Source organism: Aethalodelphis obliquidens, unplaced genomic scaffold (assembly GCF_003676395.1).
Source record: "Aethalodelphis obliquidens isolate GAN/ISIS:26980383/991018 unplaced genomic scaffold, ASM367639v1 scaffold16, whole genome shotgun sequence".
Lineage (NCBI taxonomy): Eukaryota > Metazoa > Chordata > Mammalia > Artiodactyla > Delphinidae > Aethalodelphis > Aethalodelphis obliquidens.
The window spans coordinates 20,690,461-20,704,071 of NW_020837960.1; the positions used below are offsets into that span (position 1 = coordinate 20,690,461).

Genomic DNA, 13,611 nt, shown 5'->3' on the forward strand with positions numbered 1-13,611 from the left:
AAATAAGATTTTACATTTTTATTACACGGAATCAAGAAGTATCTGTTTACTGGGGACTTGCCTGGTGGCACAGTGGTTAACACTGCGCTCCCAATGCAGGGGGCCCGGGTTCGATCTCCAGTCAGGGAACTAGATCCCACATGCATGCCGCAACTAAGACCCGGAGCAACCAAATAAATTAATTAATTAAAAAAAGAGAAGTATCCATCTACTGCAAATAATTCACATAAGCAATATTCAGCTTTTAAGGAACATGTTAAGACTAATATACAAATCCACGGCACTTATTTTCCAATGACATAAATGGAGAATTTCAAAATATATGCTCTTCTTATTACTTAAATTTACTAATTTTCTCAAAGATGCTTTTATTTGTTTTTTTCTTTATGATAATGATTAAATGGAACATCTGTCAGCTGCATAACTATACTACAGTATAGTTCAGTACAGCATTCTATACTAAATATATTTAGGAGATTCTAAGACCTGAACAAACATGGTATTTTATCACTGTCTCCGGCTGGTTGTGTCCCAGCGTGTTAGACTTGCGATCAAAACTGTCCCTCAAAAAAAAAAAAAAAAAAAAAAAACTGTCCCTCAAACCTCACAATTACTAAATCAAGATGTTTTAGAGTACTACATTTTGGTAAAAGCATGTTACTGTATTTAACCTTCAAGTCTACAAAATTTATATTTCCAGTCAGTAAAAAAGAGAAATAAAACATGTACAGTGAAAAGAAGTACAGTGTTTTGTATTTCTATGATTTGGCCAAAGTGAAAACTCATTATTATTAGATTAACGGAAATCTTAGTTTAGCTACTTACTAGTGGTCCAATAACTTTGGAAGCATTCTTAGCCTTTAGATTCAGCATTGAAGAAGTGTTCATTATTCTTCCACTTTTGTCCCTGTATATCCCATCTTTCCACCAAAAACAAAGAGACAGTCAAACTTTATACACAGTTGAGAAAAGCAAGCACAAGGAAGAAAGGAAGAAAGAAAACAACAGAAGGAGGAGTGAGAGAGGGAAAATAAGCAAGGAAAAAAAAAAAAAAGGGAGACAAACAGAAAGAGAAGCTCTGGAAACCCTCATAGTAGTAGCTACCTGCACAGTTCTTACTATGCTGCAGGAACTGTGCTGCATGAATGATCCTATTTCCACGAATAATCTTACTTAAATCTTCAAAAGAACCCTATTAGCTAGGTACTATTACTGTCCCACTTTACAAGTGAAACTGAGGCTTGGAAAGGTTCAGTCTCTTGGCTCAGGGTCACATCACCAACTGGTATTTGTCCCAGTTCTAACTCCAGAGGCTGCGCCCCTCACTTGGATGGAAAGGAAGACAAGCAGGGTCAAGAGGCTGACCTTCCTGTGTACACATTTCAAAGAAGTAAGACATTTCATAATTAATATGTTGGAAAGGACCTCTTAATTTCCCTTCAACCTTTTCCATGCCCCGCTAGTCTTTTCCATCTCAACAAATGGCAGCACCATATTCCGCTGGCCAAGAAACCCAGAATCATGCTTAATTCTCTTTTTTCCTTACCCCATAATCCAATCCATCAGTAAGTACTATAGATTGAGATCTGAAATTACGCAAGCCTGTCTTCTTCTCTCTGTATCAGATGTCTTCCTGCAACAGCCCCTGCTTTCTCCTTGATACGTCCCCTTGACTCTCCACAGCTACAAGAGTCATCATCTGAAAACATAAACTGGAATGTGTTACTCCCTTGTTTTAAAATGATTTGGGTTCCCTGTGCTATACAGTAGGTCCTTGTCGGTTATCCATTTAAAATATAGCAGTGTGTATACGTCAATCCCAAACTCTGTTCAATATTCTGTAACAACCTAAATGGGAAAAGAATTTGAAAAAGAATAGATACATGTATATGTATAACTGAATCATTTTGCTGGGCACCTGAAACTAACACAACATTGTTAATCAACTGTACTCCAAAATAAAATAAAAAGTTAAAAAAATGATTTGGGGGATCCTCTTTCCCTCAGAACAAAGTCTAAATTGCTGCCCTGGGTCTATAAGGCTCTCGCCCCAGTCTGTCTCTCGAGCATTATCTTTGTCCCACTCTCTGGTTCGTTAGTTGAGCTCCAGGTGTGTTGATGTTCTTCCGGTCACTTGAACACACCAAGCTCAGTGCCATGGCACGTGCTTTTCCCTCCACCTGGAACATTTCTTCCTCCCTTCTTCCTGACGTAGCTTCATCTCATTCTAGGTCTAAGCTTAAATAGTACACCTTTCAGAGGCCTTTCCTGACATCTGCATCTCTATCTTGGATTTAATTATAACCCCCATAGTACTTTAAACAATGTATACGTGTTGTATTTGTCTACTGTTTTACCATCCATAGCTATCAGAACCTCAGGTCAGAGGTCAAAACTGCCATGATCGTCGTTATTTTCCAAGATCCCAATAGACACCTGAAACATAGTTGGGGCACCAAAAATACTTGTTGAATAATTCAATAAATAAGTGAATAGGGAAACTCTTTAAGTTTCACCATAGAAACTCTGAACCTTCTCTTCCATTGCATTCTGGTTCTCTGTTGTATTCTTATAGGTTCCAGCAAATATAGAATCATACTAATGACAACTGTCATTGAACACCACGGTCTATTTCTCCTGGCCACGCAGAGCAAATTTAAAAAGACAGACTGGGATATTACTGAGTAATGTAATATATACCACAAATAAATATTTGATTTGAGATTATAGTATTTTAGTCACTTATGAAAGATTTGCTTAGTTTTTAAAAGGTGATTATCATTTGTTTTGAGAGTAAATATAGAACCATGGTAAACCTCTAAAAATGTGTCTAATAAGGATTCATATTCACGGGAAGATTTAATGATTTAAGAAATGTTTCCTCTGAACAAAAGCTAATGAAAACAGTACAGCCATATGACATATAATTTTGGAATGAACCTGAAGAATAATAAGTAATAAAATTTAGTTTATATTTTTCTATTTAAAAGGTACACATTCTTTCATGGACAGTACAGTACAGGTGTTTTATAGATTCATGCTTTTAAAGGCAGGGATCTAGCATAGAAAGATCCTGACGACTTGAACTGTTCTGAACTGTTCAATAAAAAAGGAGAGGCTTACAAACATTATGCCACAGTCGCCAACACCTCCTCCCAGGATCTGTATTCTAGTGGATCTGTGCTCTCTTACAGATTAAAAATACTTGTATCAGTGCCTGACATTACTTCACCGTCTTATTATAAGCCCCTGAGGCACTAGTGTCTTTCCTCCGGTTCTCATGTCACTAGTAATTAACTTTATTGCCAAGAATGCTTGCTTTTTTTCCTCTCAGCTGAATGTCTGTAAAATCTTTTAATGCTTGTACTCAGACCTCATTTTCCGACTTACTGCACTTATTTATATTTTTCCAGCCCTTGCTTTAAATTCAAGCTAATTATCAATAATGACTTTGCTCTAAACCCTGAAGTTACTGGTCACCTTCCAGCAAAAACTTGTGCTTCTTCTAAACCAGCATGAAGAGCTTCCAGTCTCCTGGTGTCTTGAGTATTCAACCATAAGGTACGGAATAAAATTCTGAAAGCCTCGTCCTTAACTGACATTTCATATACAGAAATGACTTTGCAGCTTTTTCTACTATGTCAAGAAGCTATTTATATCTTTCAATAGCATATGAATTAGGGATCTCGGCAGATGAAAAACTGGGCACCGCAAGGCACAATCAAAGACAGTGGCAACACATGTCTGGCTATGGACCAGATACATTATAATGGCCAACACGCACATCATGTCTGACGCCCAGTTTCAGTGCCAAAACCAGAGAGAGGCTCTCATAGACAGTGTGCCCATGTCATATGAGAGCTCAAATGAGGAAGCGGCAAACCAGTTTTCATAATGGAGAAAAACGTAGGGCTCCTCCTACTAAGTATACCGGGCCAGATGATCACGTATCCTAATTCTTTCTTCTGCCCATCAAGAAGTACCTTGATTTATGTCAGAGTTTGGGATTGACATGTACACACTGCTATATGTAAAATAGATAACCAACAAGGACCTACTGTATAGCACAGGGAACTCTGCTCAATATTCTGTAATAACCTCAATGGGGAAAGAATCTGACAAAGAATAGATACATGTGCATGTATAGATGAGAATAGATACATGTACATGTATAGATGAGAATAGATACATGTACATGTATAGATGAGAATAGATACATGTACATGTATAACTGAATCATTTTGCTGTGCACCTGAAACTAATACAACATTGTTAATCAACTATACTCCAACATAAAATAAAAATTTTAAAAAGAGAGAAATATTGCAGAAAAAATAGAAGTATCTTGAATCTGATGATCAGGCTTTGAGACTTGAAACAAGCAAACAAACAAGAAACATAAAAATATACATAATGGCTTTTTAATAAGAACTGAGGATACTTTATGCTAATATAGCTTTCTACTTCTCTCCCTGTCATAAAGTTGTCTCACATGAGGCAAAAAAATTGGGGTGACTAAAAATACTTAAGACAGTGGTGCTGACTTAAAAATTTCAGTGATTTATAGAAAATGTTGATTTCTTTTTAAATTTTAAAATTGTATAATTGTTTATATAACATACTGACAACTTTTTTTTTCTTAAAAGAATCCTTTAAGAATAACATGAGCTCTAAACTGGTGGTTACTGTGAATCTCTTCAATCTTAAGTACATTTCACTGAAGGTTTGAAAGCCATTTTTACAGCAGTTAGTTTCATCTATTTAAAAATGTGAAAGCTTTACTAAAAATCTTTTTTGCTGCCACAAGGATTTAAATCAATGCTAGGATAAGAGAATGTTCTAAAGGAATGCAAAGGGTCCCCTGGGAACTGTTTATAGGAGCTTTTTGTAGAATACTATTTAATTGATCCTTATATAAAACAGAGCTTCTTTTGGCCATTTGTCTATTCATTTATTTTAATATTTGTTTAATATTTACTGTGTGTTCACCCCTGGATAGGCCTTGTGGTATAAAGATTAATGACACCTTTTTTTGACTTGAAAAAGTTTCTTCTCTACTAACGGAGGTCTTCACATTAGCAAATAATCAGAATACAACATTCTTGTTCTAAAGAAAGGTAGGGATAGAAGCACAAAAAAAGGGCATGCCTAATTTTGTTATCAAGATATTGGGAGCAACTTTGGGGAGGGAATGACATCTGAGTTGAAAGTTGAGGAGTGATTAGCGGTCATCAGGGCTGAGGGTGGGACATAACTGGAATAGTTACATGAGACTGGATTTCACATCATAATAAAGAGCTAGACGATTTCCTTGGAGACAAAACTAAAAAGGGACAGGAGCTCTTTCATGTTAGAATACTTATAATGTTAGAAGAGGAAAATTACAGAGTTAAACGCTGAGAAGAAATCAGGTAAAATGCTCTATTATGAAGGGGATAAAAGAATACATGTGTTTTCAAGGATGTGCTTCTTGTAAGCAACATGTAATTGGGTTTTGTTTTCTTATCCAGTTTGACAACTTTTATATTCTAATTAGAATATTTAGTTCACTTACATTTAATATAATTATTGATACATTTTGCTTTATATCTATCATCATAATATTTGCTTTCTTTTTGTTTCTTCTGTTCTATGTTCTGTGTTCTCTCATTTCTTGTTATCTTTTGGATTTATTTTATTATTATTAGTTTTCTAATTTCTTCCCTCTATTAGCTTAGGAAAACAAAACAAAACAAAACAAGAATACATGCTGTTTTTCTTCCCACAAAATTCCAAGTACTAGATCTGGAATTTTAATTCACAGAGGCAATTATCAAAGGAGGATGTGTTTCCCAAGTCTGTATTATTATTATTACATTGAATTACCCTTGAGAAGACATAAAGGGTAAAAGCAAAAGAGATGGAAGACGGTTTAGCTAAATCCATAGGTGATTGCTACCCACACTTATATCCAAAAGCTCTTTGGATGAAGCCACAGATAACAGGAATACACTTCCTAATTTCAGAGTTTGACCTTTTAGATTGTAACTATGAAGATGCACGTGTTGATTGGCCCCAGAAAACTGGATGGATGACCTATTTTGAGGTAACATTTTCATGGGGTTTTTTTTTGGGCTGCGCCGTACGGCTTGTGGGATTTTAGTTTCCTGACCAGGGACTGAACCTGGGCCCTCAGCAGTGAGAGAGCAGAGGCCTAACCAATGGACTACCGGGGAATTTCCTCAGGTTCTTCACTAATATTCCAATAAATGTATTTCATTACTAAATGATCATTTGAAGAATTATAATATGACAATTTATAATTATGAATTTTAAGGGCTGCATAACACTTCCTGATGCAGATACCATTACTAAAAAGCTCTATTTTTATTGGCATTAGTAATTTCCAGATTGCTACTTTTCTCATGGTGACATACATGTGCCTACAAATGTTTGCTTCTGTTGAGCCATGTCTCAAGTGGAAGATTATAGCCTTCTGTTTTTTTTTTTTTGCTGTACGCGGGCCTCTCACTGCTGTGGCCTCTCCTGTTGTGGAACACAGGCTCTGGACGCGCAGGCTCAGCGGCCATGGCTCATGGGCCCAGCCACTCCGCGGCATGTGGGATCTTCCCGGACCGGGGCACGAACCTGTGTCCCCTGCATTGGCAGGCGGACTCTCAACCACTGCGCCACCAGGGAAGCCCTATGTTTTATTTTTAATGTTATTTGAGGATTATATTTGCTCCAGTAATTTCCTTAGATAGTCACTGTCCTAAAATCAATCTGGCTGACTTGAAGAAAGTGATTTTTAGTGAGCTGGAGAGAGAATTGGCAGTAGAGAGTTGACTGACTTTATGCCATGGCGCCTTGACTTCTCAGTGAAATACTGAAGCATTTCATGGGAATGGTGTACGGATATGCTTACTATAATTGTATAAAGTAAATGATAATAAATGACTACAGCTGAATTCAGTCACTAAACCCTCTGGTCCAAAAAGTCTGTCATCAAATGGATGGGAAGAGTAAGTACCCTTAAGGGAGCTCTGTTACTTCCTGGATAGATGGATGGATGTGTTTGGGGAAGTTACCTGGCTACTCTGAGACCTAGATCCTTCCAACTGAGAAACAAGGAGAATCCTTGTTCATAAGATTCAATCCCTGTATTACCTGACATAATTCCTGAGGCATACATATCTTGGAGAAGTGTCAAACGACATCACAAATGTGTCTTCATAAACATGTCATCTAGTTCATGAAATTTACATTGCTACATTTGAAGATTTTGAAAATAAATGTTAATATTACAGTCTATAAAATAGGTCTTTTCTAGAGTATATTTTGATGAAATTACTGACTGTACTACTAGAAGATATAATAGCTAGGCCAGAAAAAATTCATAATTCTTAGTATAATATTTCTGTAGAGAGGAAGAATATCTTTATTTCTTCTTTTATCACAAATATTGCAAACATTTTTTTTACTTCTGTTTAGCGAAATACCTCACACTTCCCAGAGAGGAGAATTTCATTCAAGATACTCTGTAAGTTTAAATAGTATTGCACTTCTCATTGATGTATTAGAATATGTTACGAGAGACAGTGCAAAAATCCTAAAAAAATAAGTATCAGATTGAAACTATTTTGAAATACATATATGACTTTTTATATTTTAATCTTGCAGGTCTCTGTATTTATTCTGTCAAAGGGAAGTTTTCTTGCATCAGGGAAATTAAGATAAATTCTGTTCCACAGATAGTTGCCAGAATGTGCCTGAGCTCCGTAAGTAATGCTAAGTCAGTGGGAGGAGAAGAGTAAAGGACAATATCTCCGGAATTTTTCTCTCTCACATGAAACTCTAGCTCTGAAAAAGCTCCCAAAATGATTTAGTTCCTATTTCCATAAACACAATCTTTAGAGGCTCAGCCACTTTTTCAGCAAATCCAAAAATAAACCCAGTCTCTTCAACTAGTCACTCCTCACTTAATATTTTGAAATATGATACAGTATAATGTTTTCCAAAGTTTGAATACAGACCAAAATTTTAAAGTAATTGCTACCATTCCATTCAGCTAAGGAAAGAAAAGTGCATAATAATAGAGCATATATATCTATAAAAAGAAAAAGCAAAATGTATAAAAAAGTATAGGCTGTAATGTCTTGGAATTGTAGTCATTGGATTTCAAACAATTTTTGGGGAATTTTAAAGAAAATCATACTTTTGCTATTGAGGTTTATTCAGTCACTCGGAAAGATACACATGGTGTTTGGAAACAAAGATTTAGTCCTCATATATATATATATATACATATATATAAAATATATATGTATATATATAAGACAAATTTGAATTATTTCAGAGTCTCACTCTAAAGTTTACTCGCAGTAGTATTTCCCATTTGGGCAACAAGATTCAACAAGCAGATTATTTTCTGAAAAGTTGATTTCCTTCTCAGAACTTGGTCTCATACTAAGATTCATTTATCAATATGTAGAATACTAAAGTATGATTCGGTTGCTAAAAAAGTAAAGGCATTAAACTTATTAAATTTAGTTGAACCCAAGTTAACACACTTTTTTCTTTTTCCTCTCTGTCACACACCCAGCAGATGTCATTTTTCAGAGCTGTGATCCTGTTACATCCAAAGACATTTTAAATAAGTGCTATTTAATGCTTCAAAAAAATAGGAAGGGTAAGCATGGAATCTTTTTGATATAGAGGACAGAAGAGTGTGCGTTTTTGCAAAGCATCGTAAGGAAACAGGTGACTGAATCATTTCTCCCTCTCTCTTCTCTCGCACACAGGACCCCTCATTTCCTGTGTCCTGTTCACACATTCTTCCTGAGGTTCTTTTCCTTCTCCTGACAGCAAGTGAGAACACAAACATTCTTATGATCAGTCTAGAAGTGGCCAGCTCTCCTCCTAGGCTGCAGGTGGGGGAAGGGAGCTGAAGAGTGTGAGAGGCAGTCAGGGCTGTGGGGGAGCGATGACAATAAATTACTGAGGTGACTTAGATCCCAGGTCATAGTCTATTCTCTGCAGTATTCAGACTTCATCAAGGAAAAGCTGAGCTAGACCAAGTCACAAAATGCCCCAAACTAAGAAAACTAAGAAAATCATTAGACATACTGAGCTTGATACACATTTATTTAGCACTGATTTCTTGGTGAAGGCGAGGTATGATCCACCAGCATTAGTCCACACAGCACCCAAGAAAATTAGAAAAAGGCACCCCCTTTGGGCAGACACACCTAGGTAGAACACATGGTTTGCAAGTGGGGCTGGGCTGGTCCCAACATCCTCTGGTGGCCTCAAGCAGAGTATAATCTGAACAACTGGACATGGGGATCCTATTTACATAGATCTTTCTCTTTAGTGCTTTACAAATCATAAGACAAGAATAATATAACTAGAACATGTATTTACAATCATTGCAGAGTAGTATTGTGTCAGACTGAGAATGTAAGATTTTCATGAGCAAATACCAACTTCACTCAGTACAAACTCAGGTGAGCATAAACTGATACTTGATACCGATTCCCTGTAATAAAGTAGTCAAAGAGCAACGAATAAAAGTCACTCTCCTTGTTCATAATAACAGGAGAGTGAATACTTACCACCATCTTCAACTGTAAAATGGAATATGTCACTTGTGGCATTAGCCCCTTCTCTCAAGACGTAGCATATTTTCATATCATCAATGTCAGCTAGAAAAGAACCAAATAAGAAGATGATTAATTACTAGGGCAAAACTGGTGACTCATCATTTATGGTAAATCCTATTGGCTATTACTTTTCTGAACCATGTTTAGATCTCCTTCTTCTCCTAAGGGAAAGACTGCTATCCTATTTCTCATATCTCTAAGCCCCTTGATTTCAGCTGTCCCTTGGAAATCTGATCCCTTACAGATAGAATGCAAGAGCTAGGTTATAATAATAGCAAGGTGTTGCCCTTCCCAATAGTATTCGCATGTTCATGCACCAAAGGAGTGACTATCTAAATACGGAATGTCAGACTCCATGACAGGTGGAAAGGGAGATATTTTGAGGCATGGCAGATTTCCTGGCACTACTGAAATCACACCCTTTGCCTCCCTGTAGGACTGGCCCTAAGAGGAAAGAGGTTCCTCGGCTCTACCTCAGGCTAACTTTTCTTACCTCTCATGGTATAGCAGGCTGCTTTTAAGCTCTCCAAATTTTTAAAAGGAAAAATGAAGAAAATATTTTTTTAAAAAATCCCACGGATTGAAATTACTATCATGACCCAATGCCAAAGAGAACTTAGAAAACATCAAGTGAAAGCTGAAACCTTTACTCAGAGTGAAAAGTTATTCTGCCTCGGAAACGCTTTTTCTAATGTTTTCTATTCTAGCTATCAAATTCAGTTTGTTTTCAGTGTTGACTGAAATACAATTTAAAAATGTATTCATCCATTTTATCAGTTTTTCTCCTTAATGATGCCACACAGACAACATAATAAAACAAACATCATTTTGTTCAGTGATACTCACAGTAGACCTCTATTGGATCTGGGCCAATCAGCAAGTAGTTATTTCGAAGGTTACATAAAACCAAGATCATAGCTAAAAATTGCTTCAGCAATAGTATGTGATATTTATTTGTCTCGTGTGTGTTCTATGGTTTATTCATCTCCTAAGATCTCTCATAAGTTCATGCTATGGAGTTTAAAGGCATTACATATAAGAAAATGATTTTATGGAGGACTTCCGGGAAGATGGCGTTAGAGTAAGACGCGGAGATCACCTTCCTACCCACAGATACACCAGAAATACATCTACACGTGGAACAACTCCTACAGAACACCTACTGAACGCTGGCAGAAGACCTCAGGCCTCCCAAAAGGCAAGAAACTCCCCATGTACCTGGGTAGGGCAAAAGAAAAAACAGAGACAAAAGAATAGGGATGGGACCTGCACCAGTGGAAGGGAGCCGTGAAGGAGGAAAAGTGTCCACACACTAGGAAGCCCCTTCGCGGGCGGAGACTGCGGGTGGCGGAAGGGGGAAGCTTCGGAGCCGCGGAGGAGAGCGCAGCCACAGGGGTGCGGAGGGCAAAGCGGAGAGATTCCCGCACAGAGGATCAGGGCCGACCGGCACTCACCAGCCCGAGAGGCTTGTCTGCTCCCCCGCCGGGGCGGGCGGGCCTGGGAGCTTAGGCACGGCTTCGGTCGGAGCGCAGGGAGAGGACTGGGGTTGGCGGCGTGAACACAGCCTGAAGGGGGTTAGTGCACCACGGCTAGCCGGGAGGGAGTCCGGGAAAAGGTCTGGAGCTGCCGAAGAGGCAAGAGACTTTTTCTTTCCTCTTTGTTTCCTGGTGCGCGAGCAGAGGGGATTAAGAACGCTGCTTAAAGGAGCTCCAGAGACGGGCGCGAGCCGCGGCTGAAAGCGCGGACCCCAGAGACAGGCATGAGACGCTAAGGCTGCTGCTGCCGCCACCAAGAAGCCTGTGTGCGAGCACAGGTCACTGTCCACACCCCCCTGCCGGGGAGCCTGTGCAGCCCGCTACTGCCAGGGTCCCGGGATCCAGGGTCAACTCCTCCGGTAAAACGCACGGCGCGCCTCAGGCTGGTGCAACGTCACGCCGGCCTCTGCCGCCGCAGGCCCGCCCCGCACTACGTGCCCCTCCCTCCCCTCCGGCCTGAGTGAGCCAGAGACCCGAATCAGCGGCTCCTTTAACCCCGTCCTGTCTGAGCGAAGAACAGACGCCCTCTGGCAACCTACACACAGAGGCAGGGCCAAATCCAAAGCTGAGCCCCTGGGAGCTGTGAGAACAAAGAAGAGAAAGGGAAATCCCTCCCAGCAGCTTCAGAAGCAGCTGATTAAAGCTCCACAATCAACTTGATGTACCTGCATCTGTGGAATACATGAATAGCCAACGAATCATCCCAAATTGAGGAGGTGGACTTTGAGAGCAAGATTTATGATTTTTCCCCTTTTCCTCTTTTTGTGAGTGTGTATGTGTATGCTTCTGTGTGAGATTTTTGTCTGTATAGCTTTGCTTCCACCATTTGTCCTAGGGGTCTATCCATCCGTTTTTTGTTTTTTTAATTCTTTTCCTCTTAATAATTTTTTTATTTTAATAACTTTATTATATTTTATCTTTATTTTATTTTACTTTATCTCCTTTCTTTTTTTCCTTCCTTCCCTTCCTTCCTTCCTCCCTCCCTTCTTTCTTTCTTTCTTTCTACTTCTACTAATTCTTTCTTTCTACTTTTTCTCCCTTTTATTCTGAGCTGTGTGGATGAAAGGCTCTTGGTGCTGCAGCCAGGAGTCAGTGCTGTGCCTCTGAGGTGGGAGAGCCAACTTCAGGACACTGGTCCACAAGAGACCTCCCAGCTCCACGTAATATCAAACGGCGAAAATCTCCCAGAGATCTCCATCTCAACACCAGCACCCAGCTTCACTCAAAGACCAGCAAGCTATAGTGCTGCACACCCTATGCCAAACAGCTAGCAAGACAGAAACACAACCCCACCCATTAGCAGAGAGGCTGCCTAAAATCATAATAAGTCCACAGACACCCCAAAACACACCACAAGACGTGGACCTGCCCACCAGAAAGACAAGATCCAGCCTCATCCACCAGAACACAGGCACTAGTCCCCTTCACCAGGAAGCCTACACAACCCACTGAACCAACCTTAGCCACTGGGGACAGACACCAAAAACAACGGGAACTACAAACCTGCAACCTGCAAAAAGGAGACCCCAAACACAGTAAGATAAGCAAAATGAGAAGACAGAAAAACACACAGCAGATGAAGGAGCAAGATAAAAACCCACCAGACCTAACAAATGAAGAGGAAATAGGCAGTCTATCTGAAAAAGAATTCAGAATAATGATAGTAAAGACGATCCAAAATCTTGGAAATAGAATAGACAAAATGCAAGAAACATTTAACAAGAATCTAGACGAACTAAAAATGAAACAAACAATGATGAACAACACAATAAATGAACTTAAAAATACTCTGGATGGGATCAATAACAGAATAACTGAGGCAGAAGAACAGATAAGTGACCTGGAAGATAAAATAGTGGAAATAACTACTGCAGAGCAGAATAAAGAAAAAATAAGGAAAATAACTGAGGACAGTCTCAGAGACCTCTGGGACAACATTCGAATTATAGGGGTCCAGAACAAGAAGAGAAAAAGAAAGTGACTGAGAAAATATTTGAAGAGATTATAGTTGAAAACTTCCCTAATATGGGAAAGGAAATAGTTAATCAAGTCCAGGAAGCACAGAGAGTCCCATACAGGATAAATCCAAGGAGAAATACGCCAAGACACATATTAATCAAACTATCAAAAATTAAATACAAAGAAAACATATTAAAAGCAGCAAGGGAAAAACAACAAATAACACACAAGGGAATCCCCATAAGGTTAACAGCTGATTTTTCAGCAGAAACTCTGCAAGCCAGAAGGGACTGGCAGGACATATTTAAAGTGATGAAGGAAAAAAACCTGCAACCAAGATTACTCTACCCAGCAAGGATCTCATTCAGATTTGATGGCGAAATTAAAACCTTTACAGACAAGCAAAAGCTGAGAGAGTTCAGCACCACCAAACCAGCTTTACAACACGGCTAAAGGAACTTCTCTAGTCAAGAAAC

At 38.9% G+C, this 13,611-nt stretch overlaps 1 protein-coding gene across 2 annotated transcripts in view; it reads right to left on the bottom strand.

Annotated features, from left to right (window-relative positions):
• FREM2 (FRAS1 related extracellular matrix 2) overlaps nt 1-13,611 on the bottom strand; it is a 158,967-nt gene that overhangs the window by 131,726 nt on the left and 13,630 nt on the right. For both annotated transcript variants that reach the window (XR_003434791.1, XM_027116453.1), the window contains exon 2: nt 9,594-9,683. Coding sequence is in view for 1 of the 2 variants with exons in the window: in XM_027116453.1 (XP_026972254.1) it covers nt 9,594-9,683 (90 nt within the window). In the remaining variant the exon portion in view is untranslated. The remainder of the gene's footprint in view (nt 1-9,593; nt 9,684-13,611) is intronic.